Source organism: Crinia signifera, chromosome 3, assembly GCF_055691185.1.
Source record: "Crinia signifera chromosome 3, ASM5569118v1, whole genome shotgun sequence".
NCBI classification, from domain to species: domain Eukaryota; kingdom Metazoa; phylum Chordata; class Amphibia; order Anura; family Myobatrachidae; genus Crinia; species Crinia signifera.
Window position 1 is genome coordinate 209,507,542 of NC_139219.1, and position 23,621 is coordinate 209,531,162.

The 23,621-nt window shown below is 45.9% G+C and overlaps 1 protein-coding gene across 1 annotated transcript in view; it reads right to left on the reverse strand.

Moving 5' to 3' along the window:
* The window catches only part of AGPAT5 (1-acylglycerol-3-phosphate O-acyltransferase 5), a 67,560-nt gene that overhangs the window by 41,748 nt on the left and 2,191 nt on the right, over window positions 1–23,621 (reverse strand). The window contains exons 2-4 of the mRNA XM_083177352.1: window positions 10,029–10,095; window positions 7,530–7,645; window positions 7,296–7,385 (exon numbers count right to left, since the gene is read on the reverse strand). Of these exons, the coding sequence (XP_083033478.1) occupies window positions 7,296–7,385; window positions 7,530–7,645; window positions 10,029–10,095 (273 nt within the window). The remainder of the gene's footprint in view (window positions 1–7,295; window positions 7,386–7,529; window positions 7,646–10,028; window positions 10,096–23,621) is intronic.

Below are 23,621 nucleotides of genomic sequence, written 5' to 3' on the forward strand. Positions count from 1 at the left end.
CATCATGGAAAGCTCAGATGATGACCCTGCCTATGTGGTCAAATTTAAGTCTACATTCATAACAGACCCGGAGACATGCCAGGAAATGCCAACCTTGCATATCTGAATATTGCCAGCGCATTGAATCCAAGATTCAAAGACCTCAATTGTATACCCAGACCTGAGAGGGATGAGGTGTGGTCCTCAGTCACCAACTTACTCAAGAAACAGGTTTGCTGCATAGAAACCGGTGGAAGCAACAACATTAGAGCCACCAAATAAAAAGTTAGCCCTCTTGGCTGCTTCATCAGAGTCTGATACTGAAAAAGAGGAAGATTCAGTAGAGAACAGTGTGCGTCGATAAAGAGCGGAGACCACCATCAGTACAGTCCTGTCCGTTAGAGTGGTGGTCCAAACATGCAGGCTCACACAGCAGGCTGGACTCTATTGCACAGAAGTACTTGGCCACACCTGCAACATCCTTACCCTGTGAAAGGTTGTTTTCTCTAGCTGGACATATTGGCCCTTCAGATTCAGATCTGATCGCAGTACAAAATTGTTCGCAAAATTAGCAAAACCATGTGCACTGCAGGTGGGACAGATGTAACATATATAGAGAGTTAGATTTGTGTGAGTTATTTTGTTTATGTGCAGGGTAAATACTGGCTGCATTATTTTTACACTGCAATTTAGATTTCAGTTTCAACACACCCCACCCAAATGTAACTCTCTTTGCACGTTACATCTGCCCCACTTGCAGTGCACATGGTTTTGCCCATTTTGGGAACAAATTTGTACTGCAATCAGATCTGAGTAAAGGCCATTGTGCAGAAGAAGAGAGTTTATCATTCGAAATTGTAAATAACCTGGTGTGTCTAATGGTGTGTACACACTTGTACAATGTGCATATGATTTTGACGGGATGCAGTTACAATCCCGGCGGTCGGGATCCCGGCGTTCAGAATCCCGACCGCCGAAATGCCGACACATTCTCCCTCCGTGGGTGTCCACGACACCCCTGGAGGGAGAATAAATTAGTGCCGAGCGTAGCGAGGCACCGGGCCCGCTGCGTGGCGAGCGCAGCGAGCCCGCAAGGGGGGGCGATCCACGTCCCCCCCTTGTCGGCATTTCGGCTGTCGGGATTCCGGCGTCGGGATTCTGAACGCCAGGATCCCGACCGCCGGGATTCAATACTGAATCCGATTTTGACTATATAGTCAAAATCACATTGGGATCGCATTGCGATGCCGATGCGCGCTCCCATATCGCAGGCAGAAAGTCTTGGCTGCATAGACTATATAGTGCAGATCTGCACTATATAGTCAAAATTGTATGCAGATCGCATGCTGCCATGCGATGCGATCTGATCGCATCGTAAGCCAAATCAATAGTGTGTACACACCATTATAATGCTGTGTACACACAGTGAGATTCCCTTGCTATTCGACTTAAGATTTGATTGCGATACAATCTTTGCTAACTCTGTACTATCCACATTCGATTTGCACTATATAGTCATTGCTGCCCTGTCTATCTGGGTTTCGATTTGTGCTGTCACGGGAACGCGCATCGGGATCGCAAGGTAGTCAAAATCGCATAGGTTTTTATATAGTCAAAATCTCATGCTGTATTGTACCGTGTGTGCACAGCATAAATAGGTTACACACCTAAACGATATCTGTCCTATCTCTCTTGTGGGAATAAAATTTGGTAATGTATGAGGGCATATAAAAAGCAACCTTTTCCTCCCAAACACTGGAAAACAGACAATGGGTCATTCATTATAGATTACATCCGTTGTATTGATATAACAAATTTCTCCAAACAATTGTTTTTGTCTGTTTTCCAATGTTTGATTGTTATTTGCTCTCATACATTATAAGATTTTTGTTCCCAACAGACAGATTCGACAGATATCTTTTAGGTATGTACCCTAGTCGGAGGAATGGACAGTAAATCCCATCTGTGTATTTTTTTTTTGGTGTGCTCGACCATTTCACTCTAATGGACACTTGCTACTGTACATAGGAGCAGATGTACTAAGTCTGAAGAAGGGATAAAGCAGTGATAAGTGCAGAGTGATAAGGCACCAGTCAGCTACTGTCAAATCCATAATTATTGACCGGTGCGTTATCACCTTGCACTTATCACTGCTTTATTACTTTATCCATATCTCCCAACATGTTCCCATTCCAGGAGGGATAGAATGCTCTGTTTCTGGACTTCCCATCATCTGTTGGGGCGTGGATCGTTTGGTCTACAACAACTAGGTCGACATGGGTCTAGGTCCACATGGGTCTAGGTGACATGGTGTTTTTCACTCTTTTTCCCCCCGAATGTCAACACCGTCGACAAGGACACAGTTTAAAGGGCACTGCTTCGCTCGTTATGCTTCGAGCACTATGTTATACTCTCACCACGCCCTAGTGCACAGGTCTTCAACCTGTGGCCCTCCAGATGTTGTGTAACTACATGTCCCAGCATGCCCTGACTGTTTTGGCATGCTCTTATAGGAAAAAATGTGGCAATGCATGATGGAACATGTAGTTTCACAACATATGGAGGGCCATAGGTTGAAGACCCATGCCCTAGTGCAAGGCTGGGCAATTTCGGCCCTCCAGATGTTGATGAACTTCACATCCCAGGATGCTTTGCATTAGTTTTGCTATGTGGCCATGCTGAAACTGATGCAAGGCATGCTGGGATGTGTAGTTCATCAACATCTGGAGGGCCGCAATTGCCCAGCCCTAGTGGATGGTAGGGCATGAAATACTGCCTGTCGGCACAAACAGTGAAAGACCCCATGACGATTACCTTTCTTATCCATTATTAACCTGTTTTAAACAGGTTAATAATGGATAAGAAGGTGTTCCACAACAGATTATGGCAATCATTAATTAAGAGGAAAGTCCAGGAATAAAGCATTCTGTTCCTCCTGGAGAGGGGCATGTTGGGAGGTATGCTTTATCCCCTTCTCCAGGCTTAATACATCTGCCCCATAGACTGTTTATACTGCTACGTTATGATCGTGGCTCTGGACTCTGAGGGTAACGTTTCTCTAAAAAGCTAGCAAACATTAATGCCATGCCAGTGGCAAATAGCTTTGGTTTTATATTTAAATTTTACAATTTATTTGACATTAATGCTAAAGAAATATTACATGCTAATGTTGATGTTAAAGCATACCTCCCAACATGACCCTCTCCTGCAGGGACCGAATGCTCTATTCCTGGGCTTTCCTTTTAATTTAGGATTACCATCACCTGTGGTGAAGCACCCGTTTTATTAGCTAACCTGTTCAAAGCAGGTAATGGCAATCATAAATTAAGAGGAAAGTCCAGGAGTACAGTAGTTTGTCCCTCCAGACATGAGTCATGTTGGGAGGAAATACTAGAATTATTGGTACTTGTTTAGTTTTATGGCGGCAGCATGGCCGCGCGCTACTTTCGGGTATGTGTCCCCTTGCGGGGCTCGCTACGCTCGCAGATGTTTCGGGCTCGGTGGCTCGCTACGCTCGCCCATGTTTCGGGCTCGGTGGCTCGCTACTACGCTCACCCATGTTTCAGGCTCGGTGGCTCGCTACGCTCACCCATGTTTCGGGCTTGGTGGCTCGCGCAACTCCACACCAACGTGGAGAGTGGGGGTATGAACTATCCACATTGGCATGGAGTTTATTTTGGAAAGTGTGGCGAGCGTGAGGGGACGCCAACCCGGAAGTAGCGCGCGGCCATGCTGCCGCCGTGAAACTAAACAAGTACCGAATTATTTTATTCTTTTAAATGCTACAGTTTAAGTAAATACTGCTGTGAAAAAGCACATTCTATTAAGTGTTTTCAAACCAAATGTTATTTAAGGTGACTGATGACAGGAGGAGAAGGGGGCAAGAGGGAATGGTCTGCAGAGTTCCAGCTAATACATAAAGGGTCATATCCCCACTATCCACGTCATACCCCCAGTGTCCACATGGGCGTGGAGTTAATTTTTTAATTAAGTAATTTTTATTGAGATTTTTGAAAAACAGGACAAAAATCGAAACAAAACTCCCATAACACGTATCCGGAGTATCAGACACATATTGTACATATCACAGTTGAAACAATCGTAGGCAACTAGGATAGCATGGTAGAAAGCAGGAAGTGGTCGTAAATTGAGCGATCGAAGGCGCCATTCGGAGTCACCCAATCCACCCCCAATGTTAAGAGAATAGCCATAGAGATGTCAGAATTATAGATAATCATAGCAATAACTATTAAATATATATCGCCAAATCTTGTCTGATGAGCCGGAAAAAAAATAAAAATAGAAATAGAGTAAAATAAAATAAAACAAAATAAAACTTCCCAACACAAACCTCCCAAGAACCCCCCACCCTGTATGGCCTAACCCAACCCTAGGCATACTTGGATCCCAATAAACTGCAACCATCCCCAACCTATATTAAACTACATTAACTCAAGAGGGATTTGATTAGTGGCTATCAGCTAAAAATTAACTAATCTACGCCAAGTAGCTAATCTAGCCCTCCTGTCCCACCCACCCTCCCCCCCAACTATTTAAGTATTACCTATCTAACCCTCCCCCCCCCCCCCCCCTTTCCCCATAAAGGATAAGAGAAACGGATGGCTGACAGGGGCAATACAAGATAGGAGCAAATTATTTTAAGACCCAAGGGCATAATATTCAACCACTGCTCCCCCGGTGAAAAAGGAATAAACATAAGATAAAAAATACGTTTTCCACACAACCCCAATACTTTGTCTACAGGATGTGCAAGAATACATTTACATAGCATTAAGATTTACTCAAGGATGGGCTATATAAGCAACATTGCAATATGACACATATAGAGAAACATGAAGTCTCAAATAGGATATTTGGTTATATAACAGCAAGCAGGCAAATAAAAAAATGTAGAAATTCACAGAAATTATAAATGCACATCTGCGTGAGGAATAATAGACGTGGTGAAATGTGGTAGTGATCGACATATCAAATTTAGCACAATCAGTCCGGCCAACTCTCGACGTCCCATCCAAAAATGGATAAGGTACCACCCCTGCCCCGAGGCCCTCCAGAGCCGAGGCACGAGGTGTGTCACCATCAGAGGCATGTCCACCAAGTTCCAAAGTCCCATGACATCCAGCAAGTGAACAGGAGAAAAATTTCGACAGTCCATGGCGACTTTATAGTAATTGAATATGTAATAAGCAGACACTGTATTGTTAGGCATAGGTACAGGAAGGGGCATGTCCAAGATGGAGTCAGCTTTTGCGAGTCGAAGAGTAGATGGTTCACAGGGCATAAATATCTCCGATTTATACTCTGTCACAGGAGTGTGGGAGGATGGAGACGTATCCACTGCAGGATCCTGAAACATATTAAGTAGCCTTTGCGTAGAGGCATGGATAGCTTCCAGGATATGGGATTTGTTATAAGACATAATATATGCGGATATTGCGCAGGAGATGTCAGCTCAATAATCAGACCACACAGCAACTGCAGAAGTGGCGGTGGCTAGCACACCGCAAACAGAGTAGGGCAACAGACCGGTGAGGAGCTGCAGGTCTTGTAAATACGGAGTGGCAAAAGGCAGTTGGAGACAGCGTTAGGGCAGTCACTGAGGGGGTGCTCCACAGGAAGAATCAGAGCTACCAAGATAGCACCCGGCTACTACTGCGCTAACTGCGGGAAGACAGCGCGCACCTATCTGAACAGTCAGGCACCTTCTCATCTAGGAGACCCGCTTACCAGTCCTGCCAGCTGTGTGCAGGAGCGAATATACTGCGGTCACAGCAGCCGCGCGCAGCGGGGATTGTCGCGGAGTGCAGCTTTCAAGATGGCGCCCGGGCATGTAGACCACACCAGATGCCGCACCGGGGTACGGAGGAGCTCGTCGGCAGCAGGAAAACTCCACGAGCACAGGTAGGTAGATCAGGGGTGTCCGGATGGCCTGAGCAGGATATTTATAAGGATTTTGCCCGGAGCTGCCGCACTCTGCTTCCTTCCCCTTGCTAGGTCAAGCCACGCCCCGCGTGGAGTTAATTTTAGAAAGTGTGGCGAGCGTAGCGAGCCCAAACCGCGGCGAGCGCAGCTAGCCCTGCGAGGGGACGCAGATACTCGTCCACTCGCCACGCATCGGGCTCGCCACACTTTCTAAAATTAACTCCACGCCCACGTGGACACTGGGGGTATGATGTGGATAGTGGGGATATGATTGTGTAAGTGCGTTGTGCGATGTGTGTGTGTAGTGTGCATGATACTTACCATCCAGGATGTCCCCGGCACTCCCGGCTCCCCACAGTCCCGGCCGCCATGACAGTTCTTCCCGGCACCAGCAATGTACGCTATTAGCGTAGTGCCGCTGGGGGAGCTGGGAAACCATGTGATGCTCCCCCAGCGGTGACTACACTGAATGGCGGCCATTGCTGCACCGCCACCTGGATGTAACACCCCCGCCCCGGCCGCCACTGAATCCCCGTCGGCCTTCACCCCGGCCGCTGTAAGTCAACCCCCCATGTCCTCTCTGGCCGCCCCCAACCGCCGCCCGGCAATGGCTCCGCTGACAACGTAGCCAAAGCTACGTTGTTAGCGTAGCCGGGCGCCCGGCTAATACATAAGAACCCTTACAGAATTCCATTTGTAAATATTCCACTAATAGTAATCTACCAAAAATGCTTAACAATGGTGGCCTATTGTGTCCTCAGAGAGGGATTTACAGGTATTGCAAAATACCCAGCATACAGCACCTCCATCAATCTCCTCCTTCCGGCTGCAGGGGAATGAAGGAGGCGGCAGGATACTGTGACCTGCTTCCCTGCCCAGGGATGTGACGGATAACCCCCGCACACCACATCACAGGTATCAAGGGGGGCCTATGTAACCGCATTGCGATGCTAGTCTCATATGTTAGTACATGTGCGCTAGCTATGCGGCGAGGGGTGGCGACGTATTTTAATACATCTCTCCCTTGATGCCCAAAACACAGACTTTTCACAGATCAGGAGGTGAGCCCGTCCGATGTGTAGGGAATTCAACTGTTTTTAGGCACATTTAAATAATTGGCGATCGGTGGATCATATGCAATCGATTTCAAATCAATATTTAATCTTTTTTTTATCCCTATCTGACAATCAGATCCTAATTAATGACTAAAAATATCTTCCTTATGTCAAGTAAAACTGATCACTGGAGAAGGGACATAAAAAGGTGAATGTAAATGTCCACATCTCTTTTATTGCTACTATTGCATGAGAATCGTAAGTGGCTAATATGTCACGTCTTATCATTACATTCATTTATTTAAAAACTTCACTTACCCGAGTCCCTGCCTTCATCTGAGACCTCAGTTTGTTTTTCATTTTGTTTTCATTAAATTTGGCACTTCTTTTGACATAAATTCCGCCATGCTGTAAACAAGGATTTAAAAATGTCAGCATAAAGAGGATTTTAAGGAAACCTAAAGATACAGTTCTTATATTTTGTATGTTTCATTCTAAGCTGACTCTACCAACATAAAATGTATGTTTTTCTGTAATCCTCCTACAAATTACCTGTGAAAAATACCAGCCATACAAGGGAAGAAATTTCAGGCCATCCTTTAGTACATATCGCACATGGCCCAAGGCTTTCTGCTGCACAGCCATCATGTTTGCAATAATCCAGTCAACTGCCATCAAGACAAATAAGAAACAGTATATTATTGACAGAATATACCTAAGTAATGGAATTTATTTACTGTAACATTATGATAATAACTGCATTACAACCTAGTGTACAGAAGGGTTACACTCAATGTTCCCTCTAATTTTACGAAGGCTGTGTGCGGCAAAAGATTTTGGCTGTGCAACTTTGGAAGGAAAATTTTATTTTTGTACGTCACTTCTATATATAACTGGAAAACGACGTTCAGCATTTGTGTCAACGTTTCTTCAAAATGATATTAAACATTCAAAACATTTAAACTTTTAAAACACAGCACATGTAGTTAATGGGAGAAACATACATTAATTTAGTCCACAACTTCAAAACGGGGACCACTGCTGCTTTGTGCGCTCTGTTGTAATGTCTGTGCGCACGCTCGGCGAGTTGTGTGCGTGCGCACATGCGCACAGCTTAGAGGGAACACTGTTTACACTGCTTGGATATCGGTACTGATTGAGGGGTGTTGGGAGGTATCAGAGAGGGATGGTGCAGGACAGATGAACGGCAGGTGGAAGAGTGCAGAAGAGATGCACGGCTGGAGGGATGGTGCTCTGACAGTGGTAAAGGCACTATTTCAAGCAAAATCAGTGTTGGGATCCTGTTGTGATCATTGCTTAGATTTGTCTCATGTATCACCTTCTGACAACATGGAATAATCAGACAATTTCAGAGTAACCCTGCCTAGCGGATTGGGGCGGGACAAACCAACGTAAGATCTGCTGTACAGTATATATAAAATAGTTAACCAAGATGCCCTTTCTCCCTAGCTGAAGGTTATTAAAGCTGAAGGCTATTAAATACAAATATTTGGGTTGGGCCCTTGCCATATACAACCTGTTGGTCAATTTAATGCCCTGTCTTCCAAGTGCAATTAGAGAACAGTTGGAATTAGAAACTTTCAGTTGAAACTTATGATTGTTCCTCCTACACAAGCCAAGGAACAATGGCTGAAGAACCCTATATTGAAAAAAGAGCAGGTCCCAGAGGACATGCTGTCCCTCATTGACCTGTGCTCCTTAGCTAATAGGAATCCACATCCTGTCTTACAGCTCAATAGCCGAAGCCGTAGACCTCATGAGTCAACTTCATCCCTGCCAGAGCGTGTGAGTGAGCAGAAGTCAGACCGATCTCCAAGTAACGGCAGCACACACCGGGCAGTGAGGTTTGACGGTGGCTGCCTTCCTGCACACGCAGAGCATTGGTGATCACTGTGCAGACGGCCTGGTCAAAATATTAAGAAAATGGATCTGCGTGAAAGCAGCTCATGTTACACGAGGAGCTTGAAATACGGCATCCGCACTGCTGCTAATGTGGAGAAAGGGGCAATAGGTGATTGGAGTACCATGGAATCAAACAAAACAGTGGGTGTGTGTTGGGGGGTGCCGGACGGCTCCCCGACAGTCGGGATTCCGACAGTCATTCCTCCGACGTCGGAATCCCGACTTCTCCCTCTTGGGGGTCCACGACCCCCATAGAGGGAGAATAAAATAGGTGGCAAGCGCAGCTTGCCACCGTGCCCGCAGTGTGGTGAACGCAGCGAGCCCGCAAGGGGCTTCATTGCGCTCACCACGCTGTGCAGTCGGGATTCCGACGTCTGACTAATGACTGTCGGAATCCCGACTGTCGGGGAAATATACCACACCCGTGTTGGGGGCAGGGGGGGCTCGCTATGGTCTGGGCTGCTACTACTAATTTACAATGTTATCTACCTTTAACCTCTTATTATTAGCCCCAGCACTGTCTGCCTCTAACCTCCACCTTGCCCCCCCCCCCCCCCCCGTGCTATCCCAGCTATTTATTTATAGTTTCTTATATAGCGCAGCATATTCCGTTGTGCTTTACAATTAGAATCTACCCTTACCACCAAGTACTGCTGGACCCAGCTGCTATCTACCACTGCCTACCCCCACTACTGCCTGCCCCTAACTTCATTCTTGCCCAAGCTGCTATATACCCTTTCTGTACCTCAATATACTGCCTGTACCATTCCTTCCCCACCTTCTGTCTGTACTTGCCCCATCCCTACACCCAACAATGCCTTCCCCTAGTCCCGTCTACCCCAACTGCTTCCAGACCTAAGCACAGCCCCATCTGCTGCCTGTGATTGGAACTAGATCTGCTGTAGAAGACTAATTGGATATCCCCTTAAGCATATGTGTAAACTGATTGAATTTGTATTTGCTGTAGGTGGAGCGATGCAGTTTTAAAAAGTACTGAAATTAAATGGTAGGCAAATATAAGCATCAAATTTAACAAAACTATGCATTACCCTCTAATATGGAATGGCCAGGTCAACATCAATTCTCTTTACCAATTGTGCACTGAAATGGCATAACAACCATACTAACCTGTACATTGATGATTGGATAGGTACAAAATATTTTCCTTTTCTGGCAAATCTCCATATATCACTATCTGCAAAAACAAGGCAAACTTGCATCACATTTGGGGAATTATATGACAATATGGACATCGAGCCTAAAATATAAAAGTCATCACAAGTACAAGATATTGGCATAATTAGCTGAATTGCTCTATTTTGCGAATAGGAAAAATGGTACTGCTTTCCTAGCACGGCGCCCACGATCTAGATTGTATGTGTGGGGCTGATATCTCAAGCATCTCATGCATCTTATGTGTTTGTGCGGCATAAGATGCATGAGATGATGCAATCAACGCGATCGACGAGTTTTTTACATTGGAATCAATGTAAAAAGCCCCCAAAACCCCAATTTTAATTGCTAACCCCCCCTTCATGGGTGAAATGGCCCCCCCATTGTTAACGCCACCCCACTATTGACGCCAACCCGAAGCGTGGCGAGCGGCGGCGGTACGCGTCCTCCGACCTTTTTATACCCCCACTATCCACGTCGGTGTGGAGTTGATTTTATATAGTGAGCGCAGCGAGCCACTGAGCCCGAAGCGTGGCGAGCAGACGCGGAATACATGTAAAGTAGTCCGCGTCCCCTCGTGGGGCTCGTGGCTCGCTGCGATCGCCACACTATATAAAATCAACTCCACGCCGACGTGGATAGTGGGGGTATGAAAAGGTCGGAGGACGCGTACCGCCGGCGCTCGCCATGCTTCGGGTTGGCGTTGGATAGTGCTGGTGGCGTTAACAATGGTTATTGGGGGCTCACGATTTTTAGCTCATGGATCTCATGCATCTTATGGATGCATAAGATCCATGAGATTAAAAAATCGGGTCCATCGCGTTGATTGTATGCCTTAAGTACCTTAAACTTAAGGCATACAATCAATGAGACGGGCGCCGTGCTAGGAAAGCAGTACCGGAAAAATAAGTTTGTTCTGCTACTTGGTATTAGGGCTCTTGATCAGTGTTCATCAATTAAAACAATATTGTACTGTAGAAGGCTTTCCTTTATTTGTATATAAAAAGCATTGGAAAGGTGTATGATTAAATAATTGCATTATATCTCAATATCCGGTTTAAACATACTTGACTACCCTCCCGGAATGGCCGAGAGCCCTCCTCCCACATTTCCCTGGATCCCCCACATTCTGCCCCTCCTCAGTCGTGCATGCGACATTTGCCTGCTCATTAGTATGACTTAGGCACTGGTTAGGGCTGTCAAACTCCAGTTTATGCGCACATCCAGCTCGCACCTCAGGAGGCTGTGAGCTGAAATGTGTCATGTCCCAAGCTCAGGACAAGATGGCAGGAACTGACAACAGCCGATTCCTAGTCAGGTACTTTTTCAAGACAGGATAGATGCAGCAGCCAATACAATTACAGAAAAAAAAAAAGATCTTATTAGGTTGTAATATTCTGTGATAACAAGAAAATTGTAATGCGTACTTTATATGTATTCAGTGACTTCTCATTAATAAAATTTATATAAAAGACAAAAAAAAAAAATATTCTGTGATTAGCTCAGGTCAATGAGAAAAAAAAATCTGACGACAGACATTTTGCAGTAACTTTAATTTGTTGGCAAATATCTGACCTATGAAACAGCTGTAAGCACTTTAGACAGGCTTGATGAAGATGGAATGACTGCCAACAGTTGCTTTATACATACCCAGAGGGGTTGGGGGGGGGGCGCACAGAAAGCAGCTCCTAGATAAATTCTGATTGCATTGATCAGATGGAAGCCAGAACAAAAAAGCTGTTTGACAGATGCTTATTTGAACTCAGAAAAAAAAAAAAGTTCCTCCACAAGTACAGCTACAGATAAAATTTCTTGTAGGTGGGACATCCAAATAATTTTTTGTGCAGCAGCGGGGTCCGTGCGGCAGAGGACAGTAAGTCAGCTGGTCCATGCGGCGGATGGCAACTAAGCAGCGCTATTTGCCGGGCGGCGGTGCGGAAAGAGCTGCTGAATTTGAAAACACTGGTCGGACTCCGATTGGCACGAACCCGCTGATTTACTGCCCAGTGCTGCAGGGACCCCGCTGCCACATCAAGTGCCAAATCATAAGGAGCCTCTCAAGGGGCTGCCAGAGAGGCTCTCCTTTGGACAAGTCTGACTAGTGTATGGGGGCCATTAAGTGACTTAAGATCAATGGTTGTTTTAGAGACATATTTTGCTTTCAAGCTAACAATTTTTCATCACAGTAGAACAGTGGTCAGGGAAGAGGGGGTTCCAAATGGGGTAATTCCTGGGGTAATGGACTGTCGCGCTGACAAGACACAGCTGGGCATGCATATGAATCTATATGCATTCCCGGCTGTGTCTCGGCAACGCGACCGTCTATTACCTCTAGGAATTTAATTGCATCTATATGCAAGCCTGGCTGTGTATGTTACAGTACTCTAGTGTACAAGAACCTGACGCAGTGCTTAACTGCGTGATGCCCCGGGCCACGCCTCCAAGTCTGCCCGCTTCTTCAGTAGAGTCGACTAGTTGGTGCGCAATCTCGGCAGTGCGCAGTTTATACTGCCACGCTGAGTTCCTTTGCCTTATTATAGGCTCTGTTCAAGGTATACCCATTATTAGTCTAGGTGAAAAAATTGTCACTATGGGCGGGATGTATTAAAATACATCGCCTCCCGCCCACCGCGATGCCAGCGCATATGTACTAACATATGCAGCTGACATCGTGGTGCGGTGATGGAGGCCCACCACGATACCTGTACTGTGGTGTGCGGGGGGGGGGGGGGGTCTCAGTCATCTCCCTGCCACCTGCTTCCCCCAGGGACAGCTAGCGCCTCCTCCTCCCCCCCTGCAGCTGGAAGGACGTCCAGCTGCTTTACTAGGGGGAGGAAGGGCTGGACCAGGTAAGCCAGAGGGAGGGGGAGAGTGGGGGTCGGCGGGTTTGTGGCGGAGGCATCAAAGAGAAGCCCATAGGCTTCTGCAGGGAATCGTCAGCTTTTGCTGGCAATTCCCTCTGCAGCAGTGACACTGCGGACGGGGGTTAGAGATTATGGAAATGCGGTAAAAACCCAGATATCAGGGTTTTTACCGCATTTCTGGTTTAGAGCATCCCGCCCCATGTATTACTGTGTGGTACAATTGGGGGAGAGGGGGATGGGATGTCAATCGCACTGGATTTTATTTTGATATGGGAAGAAATATAATCCCTATCACAAATAGAGCCTCATTGTCATCACAAAAATTAAATGTACTGGACAGAGGCGTGCTACCACTGGACAAGAAAAGACATAGACCAAAAGGGTTAAAGGGAAAGCATGTCTCTATGTGATGCACAGAAAGAAAGAATAAGAATAAAATGTAACCTTTATTGTTATATCATTTAAGAATGTGAGATATTTAAAACCATACAAACAACCTATAACACATGGATGGACAATCTAAAAAGGATATAATTATCCTGACGTGGCAGGGGAAAACGTTCAAGGTATCTGATTATACAGTAGGTGTATGCTACGATAGGGATGGTGCCACTGTGAACGTGTTAGGTACAGTAAGGTGTTAAATACTTTATTTCTGTATTTTTACTGAGTGGCAGCTGAGTGTAGATAGAGAATTAGACACGGACGGCATCCCAGGCCGCTCTATTCTCTCACTCTGTACTGTAGGCACGGACGGAGGTAGACAATCCTCCTCTGTATGCTGGTGCCCAGTCAGGCAGAAAACTGCCTTGCTGCACGGGTGAGATATCCCGCAGCTTTAGGGGTTACCCAGAACTGAGTCTCCTACGGCGCTGGCTCACAGCCTGTGTGTGCGCCTAGGACTCCGAGATACGTGCACTGTGTTGGTCAGGCAGTAATCTGCCTTGCAGTGCGGGTGAGTTATCCCGTAGCTGATGTGATCACGCTATTGTGAATTACTCCCGGCGCCGGCTCTCAGCCTGTGTAGGTGCCTGAGACCGGGAGGTGCGCGTATGGTTTCCCTATCTGTCTAGATAAATACAACAATAAATACATTTGTGATACATTGTAACGTTGCCCCTGCTCACGTGGAACGCCGATGCGCGTTTCGCACAGAGCTTTCTGTGTACCATACTATACATACAGATAGTGGTAGATGCTCAAATTAGTTCAGTAATACCATTCAGGTGCATGCAAGGGAGGGGTTAATACTGAGTAAGTAACACAAGACATTGGTTCCCCCAGCACACCGAGTTGTATTAGTAACCAATCTTGAACACTACATAATATAATTCAGAGATATTGATTACATATACCTGCGCAGGTTTACCCCATGTGTACCATACTAGCAGGATATATCATTATTTCTAGGGGTACAATGTGTATTACAATGATATGATTTCCTTCCTTTCAAAATCAAGGGGGTAATATCAGTGAATCTAAATTTATTTTGGTGTAAAATGTAAAAAAAAAGTTCCCTGACCCTTGCACTAGAATACATTTTCAAATGGTGCCCACTCAGAAAAAAAATGTAACATAAAAGACCCTCTTCCACCAAAATATAAAATCAAATGGGACAGAGAAGCTGCCCAATCCTAATTCACATCACGCTCAGACAGACCCTACATTATATGTAGTCTTTACACGGTACTGCTTTCCTAGCACGGCGCCCACGATCTAGATTGTATGTGTGGGGCTGATATCTCAAGCATCTCATGCATCTTATGTGTTTGTGCGGCATAAGATGCATGAAATGATGCAAACTACGCGATCTACGAGATTGACGAGATTTTTACATTGCAAGCATCTCATGCATCTTATGTGTTTGTGTGGCATAAGATGCATGAGATGATGCAATCGACGCAACCGACGAGATTTTTACATTGGAATCAATGTAAAAAGGCCCCAAAACCCCAATTTTAATTGCTAACCCCCCCTCATGGGTAAAATGGGCCCCCCATTGTTAACACCACCCCACTATTGACGGCAGCGAAGCGTGCGTGGCGAGCGCAGCGAGCCCGCGAAGGGCGGCGGTACGCATCCTCCGACCTTTTCATACCCCCACTATCCACGTCGGTGTTGAGTTGATCTTATATAGTGTGGCGAGCGCAGCGAGCTACCGATCCCGAAGCGTGGCGAGCGCAGCAAGCCCCGCGAGGGGACGTGGAATACATGTAAAGTAGTCCTCGCTACGCTCGCCACACTATATAAAATCAACTCCCCGCCGACGTGGATAGTGGGGGAATGAAAAGGTCGGAGGACGCATACCGCTGCGCTCGCCACGCTTCGGGTTGGCGTTGAAAGTGCTGGTGGCGTTAACAATGGTTATTGGGGGCTCACGATTTTTTATCTCATGCAAAAAATCCATGAGATTAAAAAAATCGGGTCCATCGCGTTGATTGTATGCCTTAAGTAAATTAAACTTAAGGCATACAATCAATGAGACGGGCGCCGTGCTAGAAAGCAGTACCCTTTACACAATAAACAATGAAAATGTAATGCCATATTAGCACTCATCCTATATGTACTGTACATTGGGCAGCTACAATACTGGTCAAAACGGCTTTATTAACAGCCTGTGTAACTGCGAGTAAGTGATTGCTATTGAGTAACAATTAATATCTGATGCACGCACAATAAGACTCTCCTCTAGCCTCCAAAGTTTCGAGCATTCCCTGAAAACTCACCTCTTCAGGAAAGTCTATCATATTTATCTACCGCCCACATAACCCTTAAGGCCCCCATACACTACGCCAACTTGTCCTAAGGACAAGTTGGCCTAATGTCAGCCCCGACTTCCCCTGAGCTCCCCCGGCAGCTTCTGATATAATTTGGCAATTGATGTGCCATTTTTTACATGTGATAAATCAAATCGATTTATCACATGTAAATCTGGGGGGGGAGCTGTGTGAGAGCAGGGTCTGGGGGGAGCTTGCAGGCGGCGGGGGGGCGCGTCAGGGGTCCGTATGGGGGAGCGGGGACCACAGACCGGAGAGCAGGGACCGGTCCGGTCCATGGGTGATGCAGAGGGGGTAGTCAGCTAGCGGCAGGCAGGAGAGGTGGCGGGGAGCGGGGTCTGGTCCAGCTGCAGGAGGGGTTGTGAGCTAGCGGGTGGACTGGAGACTAGGTAGCGGCAGGTGGGGAGCACAGAGCGCACAGTGCATAACAGAGTCTGGGTAGCGGCGAGCGGGAGAATAGGAAACATCCTATTCAAAAGACACTCCCCCAGACCAGCTCAATGCCGGCTGCACATAAGATTTATCTTATATGCAGACCGTCCGACATCCAGATCTGATCCGATGCGCACGGGACCGCGCATCGGATCAGATTGGATGTCATACCCTACGTGATTTGGGCAATTTCACCCAATTTAACAGCCCGATCCTCCAGAATCGGGTGAAATCGGGCCCAAATCGCATAGTGTATGGGGGCCTTTAGAGGCACTTATGTATTGTATAGCTTCAATTCTGGACTTGTAACTTGGTGGGACTGCTGTGCTATTACTGGTGCTTGTCCTTGTGTTTCCCTCCTATGTCCCTATATATTGTAAGCTTGCAGCAGGGCTCTCCTACCTCAATGTCTGTCCATTTCTCCCCAGTTTGTTTTATCACTGTCTACAATTGTAAAGCGCAACAGAATTTGTTGTGCTATTTAAGAAACTATACAGTATATAAATATGATTTATATGATCTAATTAGCATATTAGAAACAGCCTCTGGGTTGAGATCCCCCTGACACTTAACTCCAGGTCCATTCACTTTATCCCCTCATAGTGGGAACTGGTGGCTGGTTAAAGGCAGGGCCACCATCACTAGGGGACTGCCGAGGCAGTAACGGGCCGAGCCAAGAGGGGGCCCAGCAGCAGATCAGTCTAGCACAGGGCTGGGCAACACCGGCCCTCCAGATGTTAGTGAACTACACATCCTAGGATGCTTTGCATTAGTTTTGCTATGTGGTCATGATGAAACTGATGCAAGGCATGCTGGGATGTGTAGTTCATCAACATCTGGAGGGCCGGTGTTGCCCAGCCCTGGTCTAGCAGCTTGTTATGCATTAATACAGCACTTGCATTTTGAATCCAGAGCTGGCCACAAGCCAATTGCAGGTCAGTACACCACTATCAGTCAGTCCTCCAGTTCCAGATGCCCTTCATTATCCTGTCAAGGTCCAGCTTGTGCTTCAAACTGCACCCCCCATCAGGTTCAGCCTTCCCTGTACTGCCTATTTTGTCATTCACAGGCCCCAGAATCTCTGATGGCAGCCCTGATGGGAGGTATACATCAAAAATTAAATATGCTTCCACTGAGCCATGCTAACCTTGTAGAACTGTGGTATAGATGTAATTACAATTGTATTGTCTGCATAATTTCAAATACATATTTTTTTTATAGTGATACAGAATATACTGGGTGCAACTACTTTCTACTAAGAGACCAAGCTGAATTAACAGAAATTCTACTAACTGGCTGATCACATTTACAAATGAACAGATGGTCCATAGTAATGAATAGTTATCTTTCTGCTCAGATTTGCAAAATACACCCCAACCCGTGCAATATCAGAAACCTATGTAGACAAATGAGTCTTTGAAGTATACCAATTTTGATATAGACTGGGAAATATTGTCTCACGTATTTTATGTACACCCTTTAAGGTGGCTATGAACCTGTATAAATATTTGTAATCATGATAATTTCAGTGAAAGGAACATGGAAAGAACAGCACCAATTTAGCATCCTTTATAAGCATATTATAAGTCATATATCTTGCTGTAACAGTCTTTGGGGTTGATTTGTTTCAGAGCACTATGAATAGTGCTGGATGGGAGCACCCAGAGCTATACTAATAAGTCCGACTTGTGGATTTCTGCTCGCACCCCGAGGGTGGGGGGGGGGGGGGCTGGGGGACGACGACCCAGAATTATAATAGGGACCTGCAATCAGCAACAGCAATGCCATGTCCATTCAGTGCACCTACAACATCCTTCTGTTTTGGAGTGTGTTATCCACATGCATACTGTACGACGTTTATTTATGGAGGAAAGTGTAAGTTAAGGTTGTGTCAATGTGGACGTTATGGTTTGGCTAAGCCCAAGGTCAGGAGATTGCACTGACAACTTAGAAACAGAACTTTCAATTGTGAAATGAATCACTATCAAGTTTATTTTAGTGAATTTATAGCCATTTTAAGATTAATAGTCTTTGAAAAGTATATTTTTTCTTCATCAAAGCTCAAATCACAAAAACTTAGAACCATACAATGAAATTCAGATGTCATGCACGCCCCCTGCTGGCTGTCGATAGCAATGGCGCTAATTCAGCTGTTGCTCCGATAAGATGCCCATTACCCACAGCATACATTTTTTTCTCACAGCTTCTGGAGGTTTGTAAAAAGAAAATTATTTTTGAATTCTGTCGTTTGGTGACCAATTACGGGCTTTTTTTAGACGTCAAGGCAGTAGATGGCTTTGGCTGCTTTGTGGAGCTAAATCTGGAGCTATTAGCAGCGCAAAATGCTAATGATAGTCTGATCGGAGCAACAACTGAATAGTTCCAATAGATGGTCAGCAGGAGGCATGCACAAAATTTGAATCACCCCACTAATACTGCTTTCAGACTGCAAATGCCGGGTCGCAACCGGGATAGGGACACAGGTCCATCCCAGGAGCAACCCGGCATTTGAAGTCTAAAAACTGTACATCCGACCCGGCTTATTGCACAGTGCAATTTTCTCAGGGGTGGATGCAGGACGCTATGGAGTGCCATCCACTCTATCACTCATTTGCTGGTAATGCCAGCAGATGAGTGTCAGCGATGATGCGGGAGCGTGCATTACCGCTCACCACAGGGCTGTACACACTGGGCAACTTTTGAGCTGAAGGGCAAGACTGAGTTGCTTTCAGCTCAAAGTTACCCAGTGTGTATGAGCCTTAAGGGGCATACACAACAAAAGCAGTTTTGTGAATCTATTAAAGGTAGGCGATTTCCCTGTGTCCAGATCTCCCATGGCGTGCACATACACATGCAGTGATTGGTGCTGAGCAATTTTACTTAAGCAAAAAAAAAGGCCGGTGGTGGTTCAGAATGAGAGATCTCAATCACTATCGCTCATTCTGTACACACAGAGATTTGCAGTCACTTGCTAAGCAATTTGACTAGATTTTGCCTGCATGCACTGACTAGTTAGCAGGCGATAGCGTCGTGCGGGACCAAGCATCGTAATCGCTCGGGGCATACACACGGAGAGATCTGTGCTTACTTTATAAGCAATCTCGTCAGATTGCTTAGAAAAGAGCACAAAATCGCTCCGTGCGCATACCCCTTTACACTTTCAGAAGACATAATATGGTCTACCCCACGACATTTATGGGCCAAGGGGCATGGACTTAACACATTACTACCTGAACACACTACACAACAGTGGTTATAAAACTAAGGGGGGGGGGGGGGGGGATTAAGGTACGCTGTTCAGGGTCTGTCGATCTGCAATTCAGAATCGGAATCACAGCTTAGTTGTATGGGTCGTAAAAGCCCCCGCTTCCAATCGATAATTGTGATGATACTAGGTTCCAGATCACTTGAACGCAGTGGTAGGTAAAACCAATAGAGTTTATCTAACAGAGCAGCGCTCTTTAGTATTACAATTCCACACGACAACCCCCCACAGTTAATCTATTACCTCTTAGCCTAGGGTCAGGGACATCTCTCCAACCCTCGCAATAGCCCACCTTTGTCATACCTCTAATCCCTTGTGGGAACATTTTGCACAGGGGAAGAGACCAACAGTTCAGAATGGTGGGGTTATTTGCAATTTTCAGTCTCCTCTACTTCCCCTAAGTGACAGCCCTCAGGTGCTACGCTGCTGGGACTGACTCCTGGCTGTCAACAATGCCTCAGTGTTGGACACTAGGGAGTAAACAATAACGTAACAGTTGCATAGTTGGCTTGTTCGAACACAGCATGGGGGTGAGCCGCAGCATGCTATGGGGGAAAAGGGAATAAAAGTAAATATTCAACAGGTTTGTTGACATGGGACATGAGGCATAATTATATGGTTACAATTAATAAAGTAAATTAGACTTTTCTTCACACTAACAGTGTAAGCCTGGGTTGCACACAGGATTCAGCTCTGTGTGGTAAAGTATCCCCAGGGCAGTCTCCATACTCACTTCCATTTCAAACCCGGTCTGTGGGATAGATTTATTAAGCTCGGTGAAGTGATAAACTGTCTGGTTTTTATCACCGGCCAATCAGCTCTTACCTGTCATTTTTCAAACCAAGCCTGTAGCTTCACAGGTAGGAGCTGATTGGTCGGTGATAAAAACCAGACAGTTTATCACTTCTCCAAGCTTAATAAATCTGCCCCCGAGTCCTTTATCAAGGTGTACAGATATGTGCCAGAATTCCACATTGTATCATCCACAATGTCCAATGAAAAAGGTCCGCAAGATTAATTGCACATGATGTGCGGTAGATGCAAAGATGGAGCCGGGACTCCTGGGTGCGCCTCACATCACTTCCGGGTACATGATCGCACCTCCTTAATGTCACTGGAACTGAAGTGAGATGCACCCAGAAGTCCTGGCTCCATCTTCGCATCAAACGCACATCAGGTGCAATTAATCTTGTGGACCTTTTTGATTGGACATTGTGGAGGATATAATTTGGACTTCTGGCACATATCTGTACATGCGTGGATCATTAGGTCACCAGCATGTCGGGGTCAGTAGGTCGTCAGTAGGGGTTTTTTCAAACAAATTTGTACCGAATGTCAACACAGTCAACATGAACACTGAAACATAGCGCTGCACTCGCCATGCTTCGGGCACGGTACTTTGCTACGCTCGGCACACTATTTTCTTCTCCCACCACGCCCTAGTGGATGGTAGGGCATGAAATACCGCCTTGCTTAACACCTTGCTAAGGGACTCAGACCGGGGTTGGAATGCGTCGGTGTACGGGAGTACGGAGACTGCCCTGAGGATACTTTATCAAATGGAGCTGAATCCTGTGTGCGACCCGGGCTTACGGATGTATTCTTATGCCTGTTTGAACTGTTATTCTTGGAGTTCATTACCATCCGGTAATTACCCCCAGAGCTTTCTGCATACGTCACTTATTGTGTTCATGTGCCTGTATATGTTTTATACTCTCCTTGGGGATTCCATGTAGGGAGAATGTTGATTTTATATTTGTGTGTTTTTGCATCCTATTAAAACGGTTACTCTGCATATCCCTAGTTTTTTTTTTTTACATGCACTGCCTTTGTGAAGCCTGAATACGGCGATAAAGGGTATATGGTGCACAATCATTCTACTGAAAGGTATAATTGGTAATTGTCAGGGGAAGGATCAATTCCTTTTTAATACAAGCGCTGGTGAAAGATCTTCCCAATTCTGTTTTTTGTTACATTTAGTATATGGAAATGTAGATTTTGTAATATAAGGGCAACAACAAAAATTGACTTTATTCACTTTTTCACAGCGCTTGTGAAACATCTCAGAAACTTGTGAGGGCCAAACAACTAAAAGCCATGTGCTGTGCAAATCAGTGTTATTGGCAGTGTTCCTAAATAAGCAGTTTGGCCTTTATTCAGATCTGATTGCAGTACAAATTTGTTTGAAAAATGGGCAAAACCATGTGCACTGCAGGTGGGGCAGATGTAACATGTGCAGAGAGAGTTAGGTTTGGGCGAGTTATTTTGTTTCTGTGCAGGGTAAATACTGGCTGCATTATTTTTACACTACAATTTAGATTTCAGTTTCAACACATCCCACCCAAATTTAACTCTCTGCACATGTTAGATCTGCCCCACCTGCAGTGCACATGGTTTTGCCCATTTTCCAAACAAATTTGTACTGCAATCAGACCTGAATAAGGGCCTTTGTTGGAAAAGCGACCAACATAAATAAAATGATGTTCGTAGTCTATCCAAAATGAGCTGAGCATTATCCAGATTATAATCTGCATGCATTTGAATTGTTTGTGGGTATCATAGCTCCACCTAAAATTAACTAAAGCAATTCGGTACTTGTTTCCTAGCACGGCCACAATCGTGTGGATCGTGTACCTTTAAGTTAAGGTACACGATCCACACGATGGACCAGATTTCCTTTAAAATCAGGTCCATTTTGCCGGCAAAGGGTCAAAATCGGGGGCATCGCGTCGGTCGGGACCATTAACATTGGTCCCGACGCGACCGACGCGATGCCCCCGATTTTGCCATAGGCTTCAATGTTAAAATATTTTTTAACATTGAAATCGGGAGGATCGCGTCGGTCTTGTGCCATTATAATGGCACAAGATGAGATGGACTTGATTAAGTCCATCTCACCTTTAAAAAAATTTGAAAAATGTGAAATGGGCCAATATGACCCATTTCACATTATAGATGTCCCCGTCGTCACCCCACGATAAACGCCAACCCGAAGCGTGGCGAGCGCAGGCGGTGCGCGTCCTCCGACCTTTTCATTCCCCTACTATCCACGTCGGCGTGGAGTTGAGAATAGAATAGTGTGGCGAGCGCAGCGAGCCCGAAGCGTGGCGAGCGCACGCGTATAACTTCACAGGTATACGCGTGCGCTCGCCACACTATTCTATTCTCAACTCCACGCCGACGTGGATAGTAGGGGAATGAAAAGGTCGGAGGACGCGCACCGCTGCGCACGCCACGCTTTGGGTTGGCGTCTATCGTGGGGTGGGGTTTACGTCGTTAAATTTGGGGGTCTAGGGAATATTTTACATTGACTCCAATGTAAAATCGGGTCCCAGGGACCCGATTTACATTTCATTCAATCAAAAAATCGGGTCGGTCGCGTCGATCGCATGCGATGCGATCGACCCGATTTTTCCGACATGACCACCCCGATGTAAATCGGTGTGGCCATGCTAGGAAACAAGTACCAGCAATTCAATTGTTTTGTGTAACCACTCCTGAGGCTATCATTATCGGCAAATTATGCTTATACCTTCCTAAGGAGCAAGCAGAAATCTGTTTAAAATGATTAAGTATACTTTGGCTTGGAGAGTGATAAAGTGAAGAGAAAGTACCAATCAATTATTTAATGCTATGTAACAAACTGTGTTTGAAAAATGTCAGGAGCTTATTGGCTGATATTTTATCACTCTTCAAAGCTTAGTACATACAGTTCATTGGGGCAGATGTATTAATCTGCACCTAACGTTTTTAAAATAACGGGTCCTGCTTCTCCTGCATAACATGGAGAACCAAGCATCCATAGCGGCCTAATGTATTATTTCCCCCCCTGCCGATAAGGAGAGCCGTTATACCCAGCGTTAACAGCTCTACTTTTCGTGGCGTCCCTGCGCATGTGAGAACTCCGGCTGTAATGCACATGCGCAAGATCTTGCTTCTAGCGCAAGATCTCGTGCGCACGCCGGAGCCAGCAGCAGGGCTAGAGTTGTCCCTGCAGCGGGGATAGGACACCGCTAGCCCTTAGCTGGTTTCGTGGCTGTTAATACATCGCTCTGGGAGCTAAATCCTGGGGGGGATTACAGGGAAAAACCCCGCCAAGCGTAGCTCGGTGGCCTGTTCCTAGCACACGTTAGGTGCGCTAGGAATACATCAGGAAGAACGTAATCACCCCCAGTTAACAAGCATTAAGCCAGTCTTTTAAAAATGTTTT